Source organism: Eublepharis macularius, chromosome 2 (assembly GCF_028583425.1).
Source record: "Eublepharis macularius isolate TG4126 chromosome 2, MPM_Emac_v1.0, whole genome shotgun sequence".
Taxonomy (NCBI): Eukaryota; Metazoa; Chordata; class Lepidosauria; order Squamata; family Eublepharidae; genus Eublepharis; species Eublepharis macularius.
The window spans coordinates 218,562,435-218,583,881 of NC_072791.1; the positions used below are offsets into that span (position 1 = coordinate 218,562,435).

The window sequence follows — 21,447 nt, forward strand, 5'->3', positions numbered from 1 at the left end:
TAGGTTTATCTTTGGAACCCATAAAATAAAACTCTTTTGTTCAGGTATGGAACAACATCCAGAATTGCAGTCAAAGTGCCGTCAATGGAGCTCCGCCAATGGAACTGGACTTTCTTGCTTCTTGCATCCTGCTAGCTATTTATTTATTAAAACATTTATATCCTTTCTTTCCACATGGTTCAAGGTAGCTACATCCTGATGACCTCCACAAAATTCTGGGGGATGAGGGTGTCCCCGTCGACAATGGGCACCCCTTCCCTGGGGTCCTTTAGCCCCCCCTGTCCTTCCAGCTCTCTTTCCTCTGGAGCAGGCAAGGGCCTTACTGGCTGCCACCACTCTGGTCTGGGAGTTACTAGGGAGGGTCCAGAGCAACCTCCCTTTCCCTTCACCCCTCCTAACAACACCTCTTTATTGGGGAAGGTGTTGCCAGGTGACTGGTCGAATTTGAGGGGTGAGGAGGACCCAGAGAAAGTAAAGCAAACGGCTTTATTAAACGGGGGCAATCAATAAACAGGTGGGAAAAGAAATGCTTGTGAGCAATAGACTTAATAGGGGCTACATTCACAACAAACAGGCACAATTAACATATAAAGCAGCTGGAAGAAAACAACAAAGCCTCCAAATGCGGCTGCCTGACTGGTCCTTACAAAACCTGGCCCTTCCTGCTGGTAGTGACTTCTCTGCCACTCCTGGGAGAGTGGCAGATATTATCTAATATCTGGGCCTGATATTAGTTCTCCCATGGCCCAGCCTTTGTGGTTCCGATTGGCTTTCCTTTCCCCTCCAATTTCCCTTAGTCCAGTCCTAAAGCTAGGAAGGATCTTGATAAATGGAGACCTACAAGAGAATTGGCAACCAGGCCTAGTGGAAATTTACTGGAAGGCCTGCAGGCCCAGGATCGTGATGCACCAGCATAAAACTAGGTTTGGCCTCACCCTTTGCATCTAGGTCCTCAGTTTCGCCCAAAGACCTTAACCTAGTTCCAGGAGACAGGGATGCGGAGGATTCTCTCTCAGTATTCAGAATCTGAGGTTGAAATTATCTCTGAACGGCGAGGATCACGGACATGTTATGAGAATGACAGTAATTGTTGTTTATTCCTGGCATTGTATAGGGTTGGTCTCTATACTCTATTACTGCTTGAAGGGAAGTTCCCAAAAAGTGAGGTATAGAATTCTTCAAATCTATTTTTAAAAGCACCATCTATTTAAAAAGAACCATCTCCCCCTGCAGCGGAGGATTGTTTGTCGCGTTCGGCCTACGGGTCCATTAGCGAAACTGAGTACGAGGGAATCAGACTCACGTGCAGAGGCCCGAGGCCTTCCTTTCCCAGTTTTTCCAGGCAGGACGAGGGATGGTTTGACAATGAATGCAGGCAAGCGAAGAGGCAGGCGTGGCTTGTCCATCGATGTTTTCGGTGGGTCAGTTCTGCCATTACTTTGCATAGATTACTCTTGGCGGAAAGGACCTACAAGGCCCTTATTTCCTCTTAAGAAAAAGCAGCACTGTAGCGGCAACAGCTGATTGTAGCCTACCCTACCATCTTACTTTTGTTGACCAACCGTTTCCAAATATCAAAGGGCTTTTCTTTTGGCTTGGTTAAAAGCTTTCCTCTCTGTTGTTTTGCTAGGCAGGTTCTAAGGAGTAGCTTATTCAGATAGACTGCAACCTGGGCCATTTCCACACTACTCACCTTTATCCGGAACGGGGCGCAACGTCACGAAAAACCGCGTAAGATAGCGTCTTCTCATGCGAGTTTTGTGTGACATCGTGCAAAACTCGCACTCTTCCACTGTTTTTTCGCAACGTTGTGCCTCGTTCCGGATGAAGGTGAGTAGTGTGGAAACGGCCCTGCTCCTGACTCCCCAGGGCAGCATTTCCAGGAGCATTTTCGGCTGCAGCAGAAAGAAGGCAGCAAGGAAGTCATGCCTCATGGGTAGAAATCCTTCTGTCCTTGGAAATGGATCCCAACCATTCTTTTAGATCCAGCACCGCATTGCCTGTGCAATGTATAGCAGAAACAGAGATGCTTTTCTTAGCTCTGTTCCGTACTTCTGGATTAAAGTTACTCTGTTGTCAAAGCTAACTCTTGATGGGGATGATGGCTAGGTTTCTCTCTTTTATTTAGTAAGTTGAATAAGAGGCTCAGAACTGAATCAAATGAGACAGGAGTTCTATGCATATTCACATTGGAACTGGGAGATGAGCCATCCTGTTTTTTGTTTTAGAGAGCATGCAGGTCAAGGGAGTTACACTTTGCCCTTCCCTCTGCCTTCCCTTGTTGTTCTCTGTTGCTTTCAGAATCTTTCTTCCAGCCCAGTCTACCTTTGGCATTGCAGCACTAGTGTCAAAATTCAGCTGCGCTGGAGGAAAACTACAGAACCCAACAGAGCCCAGTGCAGTAAGATGAGGCCGGATTTAGATCCTCTTAACTGGCCTTTTGGTTTGTTTAAAGTGTGGACCTATGCCTCTCCCCTGTCAGTCACACACATGAACACATGAAGCTGCCTTAGACTGAATTGGACCATTTTCCCATCTAAAACACTACTGTCTATTCAGGACACCAGTGGTTCTTCAGGGTCTCGGATGTAGGTCTTTCTCATTGCATCCTGCTGAGTCTTTTCAGCTGGAAATGCTGGGGATTGAACCTGGGACTTTCTGCATGCCAAGCAGATGTTCTACCACTGAGTCACAGCTATGGTTGTATCCAATTTGTCCCTCAGAGTCTGATTAATTGGAATTAGTAGTGAGTTTTCTTCATGCTCTTTGAATAGTTGATTGTAATGATTTTTTTTCTGTTCTGTGGTTTTATTCTGTTATACTCAGGGCTTTTTTTCAGGTGGAACGCGGTGGAACGGAGTTCTGGAACCTTTTGAAAATGGTCACATGGCCAGTGGCCCTGCCCCCTGATCTCCAGACAGAGGGGAGTGGCACGGAGGGCAATCTAAACTCCCCTCTGTCTGGAGATCAGGGGGCGGGGCCACCGGCCATGTGACCATTTTAGCTGAGGGCGATTTAAACTTTAAATAAAAACCCCCTTGTTCAAGCTGACCCAAAGTGACGTCATTGTGGCGGTCCTGGGAGCGTGCGCGCACTTTGCGCACATGCATGTTGTACCAGGGCACCACCTCCCGCCAAGAGTTGCCCCCTCTGCTGGCAATCCACTGAGTCCCACCACCTCTTTTCCCAGAAAAAAAGCCCTGGTTATACTTGTACACTGCTTTGTGCAGGTTCTCTGGGGAGGTGGCATATAAATGTTCTAAGCAGAGAGCTAATAAGCAATAGCCCCATTTGTGGATTCTCTAGGAGTGTTCTTGAACTGGTGCTGCCGCCCCTGCTTTCCACTCTGCGTGGGCCTTGGGGAGGGGAGGAGTTCACACATTTCACTCCCATTCCTTCTCACCATTGTGAGAGAAGCATCTGGGGGAACTTCTAAAATGGAGTTTCTGTTTTCTGTGAATCGTAATGTTTTTTTATTGTTCTTTATTATTGACACTATAGGGGACATTTTATATTCTCCCCCCCCCCTTTTATTATTTATTATTTTCTCTCCCTGGCCTTGCGTTTCCTGTGTGCCCATTCCTAATCCCCACCGCAGGAGGACAAACATGTTTTCAATTAAATTGAAGCTTTTGTTACCTTGAAATGGGTTCCCCCTGTAGTAATGTTGCTGTCAGGAACAGTTAGCGTGACGGACGCCGTTCCTCAAGCGGTGCTTGAGCTAATGCATTTCTATTTATTTTCCAGGACACCTTTGCACTATGCAGCTGCAAATTGCCATTTCCAATGTATGGAGGTGCTAGTGACCACGGGGGCCAATATTAACGAAACAGATGACTGGGGCCGGACAGCTTTACACTATGCGGCTGCTTCAGACATGGACAGAAAGTAAACAAACCTATTTGTATTCCTTGCTTCTGCTTTGTTGCTAAGCCAGTGTCATTTCTGTTTTCTTTCTGTAGCAGCCTAATTCAAGCAAAAGTACTTGCAGTAGTACCCAAAGTATTTCTTTTTCTTTTCCTTAGCTGTTGGAAATGCCCTCCTACGTACTGAAGCAGTAACACAGCTGTGTAGTATCTTTTAAGCAGCTGGTGAACCCACAAAATGTTTGTAGTGAGTTCTTGTGTGGTTATGGATATGGAAATCCTCTCTTTATCTGCATACATCAGCAGAATTTGTGAGCCATGTATAGTAAACGCTGTTGTTATAGCTGCTTGGATTCCAGAGGTTTGTTGAAGAAGCCAGACGCTTACAATTCTAATTCAGATAGGACGTTGTTCATGTAGGTAGACATAGAATGAACTCTTCTAACTGGAAAAAATGTACAGAAACACGTTTCCCTGACTTTCCCCATTGTTCGGCTGTTGCTGTTCACAAAATTAAAATGCACAGAGGTGGTTCGTGATCGATGGCAACAACGATGATCCTGTTACTGGATAATCCGGGCCGTCTATCGGAGAGGGAATTGTCCCTAGGAACTAAGTGTATTCTTTTTGATATTCCGGATGCGGTCCCATTCGTGATTCTGAAAGTTTTAGAGAACCTGAAGAATTAGCGGTGTCAGACTAAACCACGTGCAATAAATGTAGCATTCATGAATTTATGAGCGCAAGAGTAGGCAATAGGATTTCTAAAGAACCTTGCTTAGTAGTGGAGATATCCCTATCATACTTGTCCTCAAACTTTCTGATCCCATTATATTGATCTTGTTCTTCCTTTAATAAGGCTTTTCGCTCCATGTGTAATTCACAGCTGGGTGATTTTTTTTTCTTTGTCGCATTCCATTAAGTGTTAATCCCTATCCCTCTCTCTACAGTGTCCAGTGGTTCATCGCATTATACTTTCTGCCTCACTTGGTAAAGATTTAAAGGCCACTGAGGCAGATGTACAGTCTCCAGTACAGATATTCCCAAGGAGAGTATCAACTGGAAATTATCTTTTTTTCCCCATTTCCATTAGGAAGATATACATTTTCTTTATCAACTTTTCATCTGAGTCACATAACAGTTTTTCAGACTCTTTTTGTTCTAGATAAAAGCCCCCCCCCCTTTTTTAATCTTTATTGTATCTGGATTCAATCTGCGCTGTTGGCCACCAGTCTAAATTAACATCTTGGTTTTGTAGTTCTTTTGTTTTTAGTAGTCCTTTATCATCTAGCAACTCTATCTAATAATTTTACTTGCCGAACATACATTTGGTTGAGTGAATGCTTCTAATGGGGAGACCCATTGAGGGGTCTTCTCATATATTTGCGGTGCAATTTTTTCCCATATTGTCATTAGGGATTTCCTTATCAGGTGGTTTTTAAATATTTATGTCCAGCTATCTTCCCATACCATACAAATGCATGCCATCCCAGCTGCAAGTCATGACCTTCAAGGGCTAGTAGTCTTGAATTTTCCGATAAGATCCAGTCTCTCATCCACACTAGACCACATGCTGGGTAATACTTTTCCCAGTCTGGTAGCGCGAAGCCTGCATTTTCTTTCAATCCTTGGAGTACTTTTAATCTAATTCTTGGTTTTTTCCCTTGCCGAATAAATTTACTCAAGTTTTTGTTTAGTTCTTCAAAATATGATTTGCTAATACATATAGGGATGGTTTATCGTATTGGCCTTGGAATGTTAGGAAAGGAAATCTGAGACTGTAAAGGTGAAGATTTTCATGAGGGCGAAACAGGATAAATTTTCATGAAAGGGGAAAAAGAATGAAAACGAGATGAGGTTTATACTTTTTAAAGAACTGCTTCACGTTTTACACAGCAGCCAGTGTAACTTACCTATTTAAGCGTTTTTATAATCTGCTTTTATAATTCAAATAGCTTTTCAGAGTGGAGCATAGTGTTAGCACTGCTTGCGATGAAGACCTTCAGCCAGTCTCTGGCACACGCACCTCTTCGATGTGAGCAGCTGAAAAACGTGTGCACGGCTTGCGCACAGTTTTATAAGGATGAGTATTCTGTGTGCAGGTGTAAAAAATGTAACATATGCAAGAAGCTCTAGAAACTGGAGATGCTTTTTTTGGTTTTCTGTTTATGGCTGAAATATTTTAAATCCTTTAAAAAATATTATAGGTGATTGTGACAAATAGTTCGATCTCAGTGATAATTTCCATAAATGGAAGAGGTTCCCATTAACAGAATGAAACTTCCCTCCTCTCTCTCGCTACAGGCCCAGGAATAGTAGGAGGGGCAATTAGAAAACTGCAATAGGAGCAGGGAGTGCCATTTGGGGGACTTAACGTTGGGATCCAGTCCAGAGCCATTCACCCAGCAACACGTTCCGGTGCTGCTGGGTGAATGGCTTGGATCCAGTGTTCTCTGTTCCCTCATAGGCTTTACCAGGGCTTTTTTTCTGGGAAAAGAGGTGGTGGAACTCAGTGGGTTGCCAGCACAGGGGGCAACTCCTGGCAGGAGATGGTGCCCCCAGTACCACATGCGTGTGTGCAAAGTGTGCGCACACTCCCAGGACCGCACAATGGCGCCACTTTGGGTCAGCTGGAACAAGGGGGGAGTTTTTTAAAGTTTAAATCACCCTGGTGAAAATGGTCACATGGCCGGTGGCCCCGTCCCCTGATCTCCAGACAGAAGGGAGTTGAGATTGCCCTCCGCACCACTGCAGCGCCGAGGGCAATCTCAACTCCCCTCTGTCTGGAGATCAGGGGACGGGGCCACCGGCCATGTGACCATTTTCAAGAGGTGCCAGAACTCCATTCCACCACGTTCCAGCTGAAAAAAAAAGCCCTGGGCTTTACCATCTACAGAAGCTCTTACAGTTATAAACAAAAGTATTTCATAGTTAGGACTTAAGCTGTAGCATAGCGGTTAAGTGGTTGGACTGCAAATCAGCATTCTGCTGGTTCAAATCCTGCTAGTGCCCTGAGCTCAGCAGGTGGCCTTGGGTAAGCCACCCCTCTCAGCCACAGCTCTCCAGCTGTACTATGGGGATAATAATAACACTGACTTTGTTTACTGCTCTGAGAGGGGGCACTACTCTATCATTTCTGAAGGCAGTTCTGAATTTAGTGATTCAAAAAAAACCCGATTTAACGGATATTTTGAGCTTTTTGTTCCCACTGAACAGTTTTATCTATGAACACTGAAGACTTTGACACTGGAACTTGGAAGCCAATTATATATGAGGATATGATTTTGGGTTGAAGTCAAGTTTTTTGCTAGTTAAATAGACATATTTTAAAAACTGTGACCTCCACATCCTCTTCCGTTCTATTTTTGAATGAGTAGGGACATCCTGAAAAATGAGCCAGGATTCTAGCTGAACACATGCTGTGAGCTGCCATAGAGTTGCAACTTCCTATTTTGCTGATCTTCCATAAAATGAAAAGGGGACTGGGAATAAGTCTCGTTCATAGTAGTAGACGAGATAAATGTAGGTAAAACTTCAAGATAGTTCAGACTACTGAAGTCCATCTTGTCTAAGGTCTGCTTCCAAGATTCAAGAAGATTTAAATGAAAATTGTTTTAGATGCATCCTATTTTAGGGTCAGGAAGTTGGGACAGATGACTCCAATGTATAGCATGCATGGGTCATGAGTCTCTTGAGTTACCACAAAAATTAAGTCTGCGCTTGCACGCAGTTTGGTGTAGTGGTTAAGAGTGCAGGACCCTAATCTAGAGAGCCAGGTTTGATTCCCCACTCCTCCACTTGAAGCCAACTTTGTAAACAGCTCTGAGAGGGCATTAAGTTGTCCTGAAGGGCAGTATATAAATCGAATGTTGTTGTTGTTGTTATATGCACACACAGAAGTGTCATGGCATGCTTTGCCTCTGTTAATGAAAGTCCAGATACAGTGTTTGATTTAGAGCAGGAAAACATCAAGATTTCTAGGAATGACAATAGCCGGGGTGCGGGAACTGAATTTTATTGTATAAACTGTCCTTGAGGAGCGTGAAGTCAGGCAGTGTTATAAAGATGGCACAATTTGTCAGTGAAGGTATCTGCTATGGCTAACTCTGATTTAAAATATTTTATACTAATTTAAATATTTTATTATTTAATATACTTTTCTTCTGCTCTTCATGTAAGGAACTGTGGACAGCACAGATTGTTCTCCCTTCCTACGCTTTTATCTTCAGAATAGACCTTGTGAATGGGGTCAGACTGAGGATGGCTGTACATGTCACTTTTTAAACTAGTTCTCCATGGAGCTAATCTGTGCTCCGCACAATCACACAGCAGCTCTGTACAAAAAGGAGAGCTCACATGGACTCGGGAAGCTGCCACCGGAGGAGTGAGAGCTCCTCCCTTTCTCCCAAGCTTTTTTCTCCCGTGCAAAAACAGTACGAAGGGGAAACCTTTCCCCATTTCTGCTGCTCTATGTGGAGGTATTGTGTGCACGTTCAGCAGCAGAAATGGGAAAACTCCGCCCCCCCCACACACTGTTTTTGCATGGGGGGGGCGGAGTCTGGGAGAAAGGCAGGAGCTTTTCTCCCTGCCCTGGCAGCAGCTTTCCAAGCTCATTTGCACTCTTCTTTTTTAATAGAAGCCATTCCCTGGTGCTGGCTGTGTGCCAAATTTGTGAAAGAAATAACATGTAGAATGACCCTGAGAGTGTGTGACTGCCCCAAGGTCACCCAGCAGGCTTCCATGGTAGAGGGGGGATTCGAACCAGATTCTCCCAAACTCTGGTCCAACACGCTAAGCATTCAGTCACACTGACAATGCTGTCCTAAGCTGACTTATACCCTTCTAAGTCTTTTGAAGTTGATGGGCTTAGAAAGATATAACTCAGTTGCGGATGGCGCTGTGACTGTCTTAATAGGGTTATATAAAAATTGTAACAAAATATTTTCTGAAATATCTGCAAATGTTGCAGTTCTGTGAGTTTCAAACAAAATGGAGTACGTGGAATGGTTCAGTCTTGCTCTCAGCTGTACATCAGATCAAATCTTCAGGTTGTTTCTCATTTTGCAAAATTACGGAGGAGATGTAAAGTGCAGTGATACTTTGTACATAGATGAATCACTGTGTCTGCATATGCTGTCTAGCTCATCATCTAAGCGACGCTTGGGTTACTAGGCTGGTAGAAGCCTCCAGGGCCCTGACGTGGATAGCCCAGGTGAGCCTGATCTCAGAAGCTAAGCAGGGTTGGCCTTGGTTAGCAGCTGGATGGGAGACCTCCAACGAAGACCAGGGTAGCAGAGGCAGGCAATGGCAAAGCAACTCTGTCAGTCTCTTGCCATGAAAGCACTACCAGGGGTCACCGTAAGTCAGCTATGACTTGAGGGCACTCTGCACCTCCAGAAGCCTCCAGGAGTAGAGTTGGTTGGCTCTGAGGGGTCCAATATAGTCTGGTCACAAGAAATAGCTTCAGCAAGGAACTTAGTGGTGGGCAAAGATGATGCTGTGTGACTTGTCCTCTCATCTTCTTCCCTGGCATTCTGGTGAGGGGCCGGTGCAGGGGTTGCTCCTAAATCCACGTCGACGTTTCCATTCTTAAATTACATGTATTTTGTGACCGGTATTTCCTTCTCCTTTATGCCCGTATACTGCAGCGGGCACAGGATAATTCTGTGGTCATCATCTTGAATCTGTAGTCATTTGCATGGAACTCGGTTCCTTTCTTGCAAAATTATTTAATAATGAACCCTATTGCCTACATCCATTTAAGTATGTCTGGATGCAAGGAATTTCCATGCAGTTTTACTCTCCTAAGATGAAGTAATACCTTTGGGATATCACGATGTACAACCCGTTCTCATTCTCTGGGACCAGCATGGCAGTAATTTCCACTTTGCAATGAATATTTAGATACTCTTTCTGTTTACACATGAGAAATAATTAACAATGATACCTAAAGCCCATATACAACCAAATTGCTGTTGGTTGTATATGTGTCACTTACCATCAGTTAGATGGGTTGGTCATACATTTGCGAAACATACTGTAAGCTTCCGGTGTCATTTGAGCAGGGCTGATCTCTGGAACCCTTTACAAAGCGCAATTGATCGATCGATCAATCAATCAATCAATAAGAGCAAGAAGAGGCACGGTTTCAGGGCAGAGCTAAACATGTCACTTGAATGGCTGGGAGAACATGTGCACTTGAAGTAAATTTCTCAACCCACCTTTCCCCCCCTCGAGTACAGAAACCAGAGTACAAAATACTTGCATACCAAATCAATTGTGGTTGCGTGCCTGATCAAGTGAAGAACCATGGAAACATGTGCTTGATCCTTGCCCATTCCTCATATTGATGTATATTTTGTAGGGAAATGTAATTTTCCTAGGCGCTCACCCTTTGTACGTGACATGGGGATGCGTTAAGTTTCTGTGCGGAAATTGAATGACAGAATATGTCAGAAGCTGGCTCACACATCAGTCTCCATCTCTGAATGCTCTCCATACAAATGTCCTCGGCCACTGCTTGCCTGAGCAACAGCTTTGGACCTCTGTTAATAACCGTAGCAAGTTACATACAATCGTAAATGTAGCTGCAGCCCTTTATGAAGCCAGCAAAGTGGAGGGATTTGTGCGTCATCTGTTACAAGCGCACTATTGAATCATAGGCTATTTCCTCCGTGCACATATAGGCGGCAGGAAGCCCAAGGCAGAGTAGTCGGTCGGAATAGGCTCTCGGGCAGAAGTTTAGAAATAGTAAATAACATTGTATGGGTATATTATCCTGCCTCTGCTAACAAAGGTGAGATTAACCAGAAGCATCAAAAAAGTGCCCTCCAGACTATGTACCTTATTTTAACTTTTTGATATAAGGAAGATATAATAAGGTGTCCTGGTTGTGCTCTGAAAAGAATCGGTGACGGTTTATACGAGAGAACCTTTGAAGTGTCCGCTTTCAAACCAAGCTGCGTTCTTCTGTCCCTTATGTGAAGAAGAAAGAACGTTTTGGGTAACTCCCATGAGAACGCAGAAGAACTCGAAAGAGCCAATGAAATGAAGGAAAAAGAAGCGGCGCTGTAAGTGTGCTGTCGGCAGAGCAGCTGGGCTCCGTTTCTGAATAATGTGTCTGCTGCTTCTGTAGCTTGCCGTTTTTGTGCATTCCTCTGTTTTGCTCGCTCGCTGTGCCATTGCACTCAGCAGTGGAGCCTATTGAAAGCGAACTGTGGTATGCTGGTCTGTTGGGGTGTGCGTGTTTCGTTCTTAACCTTTCTGCTTCAATGTTGGCTGCTGCATCTGAATACAAACTGAACACGATGTACGGTTCCATTTAGGTGAAACCCCTTGTGCTGCTGTGCTGCAAAGAATATTTGTCCGTCGCAAATATTATGTTCATGCTTGATGTTTCTTTTTGTTGTTGTTGTAGCGATTAGTTTTGTGTCAGTTGGCAATGAGGTAGGATATGTATAAAAAGTAGTTACAAGAAAAATATAAAAATCTCTTTCCGGAGGAGAGCTTTCCCCAAATAAGCAGCGTCATGTCACAAAAGAATTTGCAATAATATTTGGGGTTAAAGCTGTCATTTTGGTTGCCAGTATCTGAGATACTTCCCTTCCTTTGAATTCTTGTATCTCAGTATCTGAGATACTTGCCTTCCTTTGAATTGTTGGGTGATGGAGAAATGTACAAATTAATAACTTCTTTCATCACTGTAGCACTGTGAGAAGAGACGTGTGCATCCATTAGCTGCACAAATGTTGGAAACGCAAGAGCCCGCCTGGGCAATTCCAAAGCCTTGGTTCAGATGAATGAAATCAGCTGAGTGACAGTTCAGCCTGTAGGCTGAGTAACAGTGCAAGCAGATCAAGCCCATTGGATTAACTGCAGTAACTCTGCAGTTGTAACCCTATGAGTTATCTACCCAGTTTAACAAACAACCATACACCGTGCTCTTTGCTTTTTCTACAGAAACACATTTTACAGTGTTTACATGTGATTGAGTTAATTTCCACAGAATTCAACAGCAACCATATTACTCCCAGATTGTCAATTTTGCCTATACAAAACCTGAATGAATATGGGTGCTGCTGGGAAAGGCCAACTTGTGCCGAGTGCAAAACTTAAGCAATGTAGCAATGAGAAAGCTAGCATTCAGAGGCCTCACAAAACCGACTGCAGTGCAGTATTGACATGGAACTTTATGAGCAATGAGATGGTGTATTGCTTTTACTCACCCTTGTAAATCATCTACAGGTGTCTAGAATTCCTTCTTCAACATGAGGCCAACCCATCAATTCAGGACAAAGATGGATATAATACAGTGCACTATGCTGCAGCCTATGGACACAGGCAGTGTTTAGAATTGGTAAGTAGCCCCTGTTTGGGGTTAAGATGTAGCATACCAAAACAACTCTTGAACACAATTCATATTCTCTTTACTCTGCCAAACAGTTATTGTTATTTTTGGAGACTTGGGCAGTATTCAGTGTTTTATATTTGCAGGGCTGGGTAAAAGAAGAGAGGTAGTTTGGGATCACGGTGGCTTAATGCATTGGTTCATGAATACCACCAAGCCAACAGGAATTCATTTCAGATTACGGATTTTCTTGATTTGATTTATCTTAATCAGATTGTGGATTTTCTTGATTTGAGATGGCTACTACTAGTTTAGACTTCTTTTTGATCTTCTTACAGGGAATCGAGCTTGCTGATGTTACAGGGACAGTGTGGATCTTTGGTTTCTTTCAGTGAGAAATAGTTTTAATTTGTAGGAAAAGTGGTAAAATTACTGAAAGTGGCTGCTATTTATACAAATGATTTATTTTTTAATCGCCCTGTAATGTGAAAGAGGAAGCAGTTTCAGTGTCAAATTGAGTCAGAAGAGAAACTGCATAATCAACTGTTATCCCCCCAAAGTTGAAGTTGGAAACGGAAAAAGAAGTTGCTGGTAAATCAGCATCAAAGTGCCAAAGACCTTTATGTTAAAATTGCAGATTTGGAGCACCATGGATGATTGAGACAGTGAGAGGGAATTCTAGATGGAGACAGTGAGAGGGAATTCTAATTGTGAACCAGTGTGATGTTGTGATTAAAATTCTGGACTAGGATCTGGCTGACCCCCGTCCAAATCTGTACTCTGCCATGGAAGCTTGCTGGGTGACCCTGGGCCAGTCACACGCTACCACCCTAGCCTACCTCACAGGGTTGTTTTGAGAATAAAATGGGGAGAAAGGCAGGGTATAAATGAAGTAAATACACAAGTAAATAACTGTGTTAATGGCCAGAGTTTAACATTACTATTAACAAAACAGCAGCAGCCAAACTCGGTCTTCCTTTACCCTCAGAGAGTTCATTAACCCTTTGGACTTAGAGTTGTCAGATATGAAGCTGTGTCTTAAGGGAGTACATGGAAGGGGAAAGTTGTTTTCATAAGAAGTATAGTTAGGCTGTGACAGCTATGGGTTTGCAGCTCCTTGTATCGTAAAATGCCTCTTCTTGTGGCAGTGCAAAACATTGTCACATTGGCTCAAACACCTGTTGGACTAGTTGTTTCCTGAGGTGATGGTCATTGTGGCCCAAACCTGAAACCCCCCATCAAGTTGAAGTCCCCCAGAACAGGAACTGGGCCCGCCACCCCACTGCTTATGAGACACATTGCATGAAGAGAGAAATCTTTCTCCCACAGGTGCTTCCACCTGCACCTCTGGGCTGCAGTTCCCACCGGTGTTGCTTGCGGATCATTTGGCAGAATGCTGATTGACTTGAGGGGCAGAGCCACCCGGGGTGTTCCACAATGAAGGCAGGACCTCCCTAGTTCTTCCTGGAGGGGATAAAAAGGATCCTGGTTTGTTGGAGGAGTAAGCATGCAAGTGTTTTTTAGCCGGGCCTTTAATCCACTCAGTGGAAACAGCTTCCCTTCCATTAGTTTCCTTTGCTACCAGGTGGGATGGAATTCTACCTAGTTACTGTCAGTCTCTGGCAGTTAGATCCCCACGTTCTCCACAGTTAACACACAGGTGTTCCAGTTAAAGTAACTTTATTAGAGATCTATTCAGTACAAGGTGCTTAGACAGTGAAATTGGCAGAAGTGACGTATATGGGGCCAGCAGTGTTAGTTATAGGGAATATTCCTGCCTTAACCAGGAGGGGGGTTGGGGTGAGACAGTATGAGACATTGTTTTAGACTAGACAGTGAGAAAGATGGATTTATCTTTAGTTCTCAAGAAGGATACATCTCGAGCCAGTTTCAGCTGGCATTGAAGGATACTGGCTCAGTGGAGCGAGAAAGAGAAAGTAAACATTTGCAAGATAACCCACTGGCATTACAACGATAAAAAACTTCCCATACTCTCAGAGACCAAAGTCAGAGACAACATACATTCATGGCAGATATGCAGGAGGCATATATGACAGTTACCTGGAATGCAAGGTTTTCGTCTTTGTTGTAGTAAATGATCGTGTTGATTAGAGCACAATCATTATTGTGTCCTAGTAACAAAGCCCATTGTGTGAAAAAATACAATGGGCTCTAGAAAGAGGAGGGCAGGCAGGCATTTCCTCCTCCTCCATGACTGATCCTGGCCGGGTGAAGGCAGGGGGAAGACATTGCCACCTGCTCCACTCCTGATCCTATATGGGTGAAGGGGGAGTGGGCATTGCCTCCTGCTCCACTACTGATCCTAGCCGGGTGAAGGAAGCGGGCATTGCCTCATGTACCATGCCTGATCCCGGCCGGCTGAAAGGGAGGTAGGCATTGCAACCTGCTCTGCTCCTGATCCCGGCTGGGTGAAGGCGAGGGTGGGCATTGCTACCTGCTCCTTGCCTGATCCCGGCCTGGGATTCCCACCACGACACTTTCTCAGAGGGACAGGCTGCCTCTTCTGGGCTTCCCTGCACGGCTGCACTCTCTGGAGGCGCACCAGGATAGGAAGTGAGTTGTCTGGAACACGGTGAGCCTTTTGTATAGTAGGGTAACCATTATTTCCCTGGTTTTGTCACAGTTGGCGGTGATGATTGTGCATTGGACAGAGACTTGTAGTCTGTGGGCAAGCGAAGGTGACCCACAGGTTCCAGATGATTCCCCTTAGAGGGTAGGGAGTCAGAGATCAGCCCATTTCAAGCTGAGCTGCTGCCCTACTGGTTGCTGGTGGTGGCAGGTAAAGACGGTGGCTCCCACCTCTTTCTGCCTCAGCTCAATCATTTCCCCAGCAGCCAGGCTGGAGTTCAGAAGTCATGAAGCTGCCTTACACTGAGTCAGATGATTGGTCTATCATGACAGTATCGTGTACTCAAACTGATAGCAGCTCTGAAGGGTCTCTGGCAGAGATTTCTCACATCACTTACTACCTGATCCTTTAAAGTGGAGATGCTGGAGATTGAACTTGGGACCTTCTTCATGCCAAGCAGATGCTCTTTCACTGAGCCACAGCTCCATCTGCTGAAAGCTACATCATAATAATAATAAAGTCATGGTTTTGTTCAGCACAGTCAAGTGAACTGGTTGCCTTCAACAGTTGCTTTGCCCCACCATAAGTAATAATAATAATAATAATAATATTTGATTTATATACCGCCCTTCAGTTCAACTTAATGCCCACTCAGCGGTCTGCAAAGTGTTATGATTATCCTCATGACATTCATCTAGTGAGGTAGGTGGGGCTGAGAGAGCTCTGAGAGAGCTGTGACTGACCCAAGGTCACCCAGCTGGCTTCAAGTGGAGGAGTAGAAAATCAAACCCGGTTATTCAGATTAGAGTCCTGCCGCTCTTAACCACTATGCCAAACTGGCTCAGGCTTATACCTCTGAGAGCCAGACTTCAAGAGACGAATTACATGAGGACGCTCACGTGAAGGGAGTTGCGGTGTTAGCCAGGAAGCCGAGTTTTAAAAGACAGATCGGAAGGCTCTGTCTATTTCCCCTCTCTACAGAGCAGCAAAGATTGCTCCTCAGAGGGTATATTTATTTCCTCTTTGCCTCCTAGAAGGGGAGCGGAAACGGACAGAGCTTTTGGGAGGTGAAGAGGAAATAAACAAACCCTCTGAGGAGGATCTTTGCTGGCTCTGTCGAGAGGGGAAATTGACAAAGCCTTCCGATCAGTCTTTTAAAACTCGGCTTCCTGGCTAACATTGTGACTCCCTTCACGTGAGCGTCCTCGTGTGATTCTTCTCTTGTAGTTTAGTTCTTAGTAGGAGGCAATGATACTTTCATCAGTTTCAGTGGCCTTTACCACAGCTTCGCAAGCGGGAACCACCCGCCTCTCGTTATCATCCCAATTTGTTGTAAAACAATCAGATTGGGAAGGTTTTTTTTGTCTGCCTGACATGACAGAGTCTGGAAAATAAAGGAGGAAGTCTTAAATAATATGTCACACTACCCAAAAGAACGATTCCGATACATGAGTGTGTCACCTATTTCTGTCTGTAACCAGCCATTCATAAAACTTTTGAGGGATAGAACCCAGTATTTGTGGATAAATATGTGTAAGTCATTCCTGCTTGCTTTTACTATATTAAAAATAACACTGCACCACCACACAAAAGCTAAGTTCAGTCGGTTGCTAATTCATTCAAGTCAGAAATAGTAACTGATGTCATTTGATAATATTTCATAGTCGTGGGTATGATTAAGTGTCCAAGTATCACTTGGCGATCTATCTTGGTGATTAGAATCTTGAGCAACTTAACTTTTTTTCTTATCACTTGTGTCTCTCTACTGCTATGGTTTTGGAGAAAAGTTTAAAAATGCAGGACCGCTAAGCTAGTTGAATGAGGCTCCTAGGTACCCAGACTCTTAGACTGTAAAGCACTGCCTTGTGGACAGAAATCAAGTCCCACTGGTTATAAGCAGGGCTCATTTTGAGGGGGAACGTGCAGGAACGCAGTTCCGGCAGTTCCCCAAAGAGGTCACATGTTAGGTGGCCCCGTCCACCTGACTCCCGGCCATTTGGGCCTGTTTCTGCCTGGACTGGGGCTGAAATGGCCTGGATTTGGCCTCTAACAGGTGGTGGATCACTCTCCCGCTCAGCAGTGGCCCGATCCTGACCATTTTGGGCCCCTTTTCAGCCATTTTCAGCCCCTTTTTGCCATTTTGGCCCAATTTCGGCACTGAATGGCCAGGATTGGGTCCAAAACCGCCAGGATAGGTGATGTCAGGGGTGTGTGGCATATGCAAATCAGTTATGCTAATGACACACTTCCGGTGATGTCAAGGGACGTGACATATGCTAATGAGTTATACTAATGAGTTCCTCCAGCACTTTTTCTACGAAATGACCCCTGGTTATAAGAAGCGCCTACTCTATTCGTTTTAGCAACCTAAGATCTCATTCATTCTTCCTTTCATTCCAAAAGATCCTGTAATCACATGTTTCTGGAATCACATTCTGGAAAATTCAGCAAATGTATTTGTCCAGTTTGTATCACATTAGAGCCATATTGAGGCTTTAGAGCTGATATTTTAAAGTTTTGTGTAAAAGTCACTCTGTAGCGGTAGCTCTGTTGAGATGAAAAAGAATCGTTTTTTTAATTTGCAAAACTTGTAACTAGCGAAGTGGCTGGAGTCTCTTGAATCTCCTGTATTGTTCCACAGTAAGTTCTCTCTTCATTTCATTTGCTTTTTTGAAGAGAGAAAATTGAAAACATTGGCTCTAAATACTCCAGAATGCAAATAAAATATCAGTTTTGAGATAGGATGAGCTATACAAGTATCTGATAAACTGAATAAGATTGGCCTAGCAAGTTGGTTAACAATTTATTAGCCTAAAAATGGTAGTGTTACGACCTTTACTTTCTTTAGGGTAGATTTTTCTTTTAATCTATCCCTTAACCCTCTGGATAGTCTGCTGCCACCAGGAATATTTTATTCCAAGATATTTTATTTAAATGTTCCCTTTGGTAACGTTCCTAAGCGTCAGGCTCCTTCGTGGTTCTATGTGGCCCTGAGGATAGCAATGGGATATAGCAATGACAGCTACTCTGGGATATAACAAAAACAAAATAAACTTTTATTTAGTCAAGAAGCATATCGGTTTCATAAACGTAGTTCTCGGTTCTTAAAGTTACTTCATTTACTCTCATTCACACAGCTGGCCTCTCTTTCCCTGACTGAGTGTCCTTTCACAAACATGCTCAGTTCAGGTTCCACACAGCTTATATTTCTCTCATAAACACTTCAACATATTCAGGCAGCACGCAGCTCGCCTGCTTTCTTCTGTCTAAAAATTTTCTCTCTACTCTCAGTCTCATACTGCATTTACTCCGCCCACCCTCTCAGTCCTCAACCAATCATATCACTCACTCATCCATCACCCCCCACTCTTCACCTATCTCATCAAGCATTTAAAGATACATGCGCACATTTACTTGGAATCGTTACAGGTAGTCTATGAGCCGAGCTGCAAGTGACGAATGACACTTGCCTGGCGAGTGAACAGACTCATGTGTATTCCTCCCTGTTCACTTGTGCTCCACTTGCACTCCACTTGATCACATAGTGATCAATTGGAGGGCAAGTGAACAGGGAGGAATACACTTGAGTCTGTTCACTTGCCAGGCAAGTGTCATTCGTCACTTGTAGCTTGGCTCTATGAGTGTCAAATGTCTCCTGAACCCTTTGCTTCTCGTCTCTAGTTATCACTCAAGGGAGTCAGGAGTGAGAAAAAAATTTTAAGATCTGAAATCTGTTGGGTGACCTATATTGCCTAATACATTTCTTCATTAGTACCGTTCTCCTTCATTTCTAATTAAAAAGCAGTGCCTGTCTCATTAAAAAGCGCTTTCTGCCGCAAGATCTGGGACAATTGATCAGCTTCATTGAAGTCTTGGTTTGCATTGTTTCACTGCCTAATTTCAGTGCAATGTACTTTGGAAGGCTTAGAGACTTAACTACCCTGACCTGTGTGGCCCAGGCTGGCCCAATCTCCTCAGATCTTGGAAGTTAAGCAGGGTCAACCTTGATTAGTACTTGGATGGGAGACCACCAAGGAAGTCTAGGGTCACTACACAAGAAACAACAATGGCAAACCAGCTGTCTGTCTCTTGTCTTGAAAGCTTTATGAGGGTTGCCATGTCGGCTGTGACTTGACAGCACTTTACACATACACAGAGTCAATTGCATTCTCTACAGCCACACTGTGTTTCTTCACTTGTTTCTCTTTCATGTGTGGCAATAAAAGTAATATTCTGTGATCAAATGTGGAGCCCATCTGAGGTTTGCAAAACCTAAAGCCAGGAGGTATTTACCAAGTTTCTCTCTCACTCACACACACTTACACTCGTACACATTTCTCCAGTGAGTCTGTGTATATGGGCTGTGTGTGTGTGTGTGGCGCAATGCATAATTAGATCAAATCCCCACGGCAGTTTATCCTCAATTAGTATGAAGAATTATGCTTGACAAGAGGTGCTTGGGAACCATGACTTGTATCTCTTTGAGCCTTGTTTTTATACATTTGTCAGCCTACGTTTTCTGCCTGCGTAGCTGAAAGCCTGGGATGGCATCAGTTTTGCTGTCAAATCTGTGTTTATGCATGTAGCGGAGGCATGCCGCATTCTGGGAACTGAGCTCCTTAGCATTCACTTCCAGCATTGTGATCTGCTTCGATAGGAAACCAGTGGATGTTCCTTTTCAAAACACCTTCCAGTCCTGCATGCCCTTAAAATTACTTCTCAGGCCCTTTTATTTTAACTCTGAAATCCATTTGCGGTTTTGCTCAGAGACTTCTGTTAGAGTTTCATTGTGGGTTTTTGGAAGTTGTTCGGCAGTTGGAATGAAATGAATTGCGGGGGGGGGGGGGGGAGATGAAATTAGCTCATTTTAGGAGCCGCCTTTGAGACATGGGATCAGGATTAGCGGCCCTCTTATTTGTAATGTGCACGTGCCCACTAGGGAATGATACAGCCATAGCTCATGTAATCGAGAATAAGTTGGCAAGCGTTTATAGTTATGCTAGGCACTGGCAAAATCCTATCACAATAACACCAGCAGCTGCTAGTGTTGAGGAATTTTTTTTTTTTTTGGCCAGAGATTTAACTAACATTCTTTGTCATATACATTTTTTAACGACAGTTCCTACCTTCAGGCGTGGATGACTGTGCATTTCTGTCCTAGATTATCTTATATCCTGTCTCTCCATTCAGCAAATTTGGAAGCCTTCTTTCAGCCCCGGGAGCCTCCGGCCAATGGAAGAACCAGTGCTGTTGAAAGAAGGCTCTACCTTTTGCTGAGTGGGGTGGTGGGGTCATGCAAGCGTTTAAAAAAAAATCTAGAAGGGTACCCACTCCTGCTTAGTTTTTCCTGCAGAACCCAGATGGGAGTAGAAACAACCACAAAAGAAAATAATAATAATAACATTCGATTTATATACCGCCCTTCAGGACAACTTAATGCCCGCTCAGAGCGGTTTACAAAGTGTTATTATTACCCCACAACAATCACCCTGTGAGGTGGGTGGGGCTAAGAGAGCTCAAGAGAACTGTGACTCGCCCAAGGTCACCCAGCTGGCTTTGTGGAGGAGTGGGGAATCAAACCCGGCTCTCCAGATTAGAGTCCCAAACTGGTTAGCACCGAGCCAGATGCAGGCCCACGAAGTCAAACATGCTGTGAAAGCAACAAAAACCAGAACGGGACTAACACAAAGGAGAGTTACTGTCAGTACAGACTTGCTGTGAAAGATGGCTACTGCCTTTGGCCTCTCAATCACAGAAACACTCTTCGATAGCATTCAGCAGCTCACACCCAAGAGTGAGCATGCGTGTGCAGGAGAGAATGGCATGTTCCGCCCGAACTGCCCTTTCTGTTTTCGCTGAAGATGCAAGCTGGTTTGGATTTTTTTGGAGCGGTAGGTAGGTAAATAGCTCTGTAATGCTTTGCCATGCAAATACTTCATGTGTTTTATTTCTGCTCATTAAAGTGGGGTTCTGAATGTATGTTTACTATGGTTAAAAATGCAGGCCTCTAAGAGAAGAAAGGGGGAAGCTGAAGGGGGTGTGTGAAGGGTGTTATGATTGGATGGTAGCTGTACCCTGGGGGCAGAGTGAACTGGAGTGAAAGAAAAGAGGCCGTTTCCACATGCCTTCTCCCCCTCCCAAAAATGGTGCAAAACTTACAGAATGGTGCACCTTCATGGCGTGATTTCCCTACATGACTTTGCTTTGTGGCTCGATAACATCAGAAAACACGCCACGAAGCGAATTCTTGATTTAAAATCGTGCTATGAAGGTGCGTCGTTCCATAAGTTTTGCACTATTTTTCGGGAGCGGGGTGTGTGTGTGTGGAAACAGCTAGAATTTGGTGTATGTTGTAGAGCTGATCAGAGCTGTTCTGGGGAAAGAGAAAGAAAGAGCGAAGTGCTGTAATCTAGGAGAAGTCTGTATGTCTTTTCTTTGTGGATATTATTAGCCTAAGTGAAAACTCAGAGAAAATAAGTCTTTGTGACTGAGTCTGCTTAGAAATATTTGAAAATCTGTACCTATCTTGAAATCATTACACTTATGAATTACTTGAAAACCATTACACATATGTACTTACAAATTAACCCTAAGTGAAAGATCTGCTCTATATAGAATAAGGGATCCCCTTTTACCTCACAGAC

The 21,447-nt window shown here is 44.1% G+C and overlaps 1 protein-coding gene across 8 annotated transcripts in view; it reads left to right on the forward strand.

The window, feature by feature from the left end:
* The window catches only part of ANKRD44 (ankyrin repeat domain 44), a 219,667-nt gene that overhangs the window by 158,419 nt on the left and 39,801 nt on the right, over window positions 1-21,447 (forward strand). For 6 of the 8 annotated variants that reach the window (XM_054972776.1, XM_054972781.1, XM_054972780.1 and 3 more), the window contains exons 14-16: window positions 3,748-3,888; window positions 10,853-10,936; window positions 12,111-12,222. In XM_054972776.1, the coding sequence (XP_054828751.1) occupies window positions 3,748-3,888; window positions 10,853-10,936; window positions 12,111-12,222 (337 nt within the window). The remainder of the gene's footprint in view (window positions 1-3,747; window positions 3,889-10,852; window positions 10,937-12,110; window positions 12,223-21,447) is intronic. The other 2 variants (XM_054972778.1, XM_054972779.1) reach the window with 1 other exon arrangement.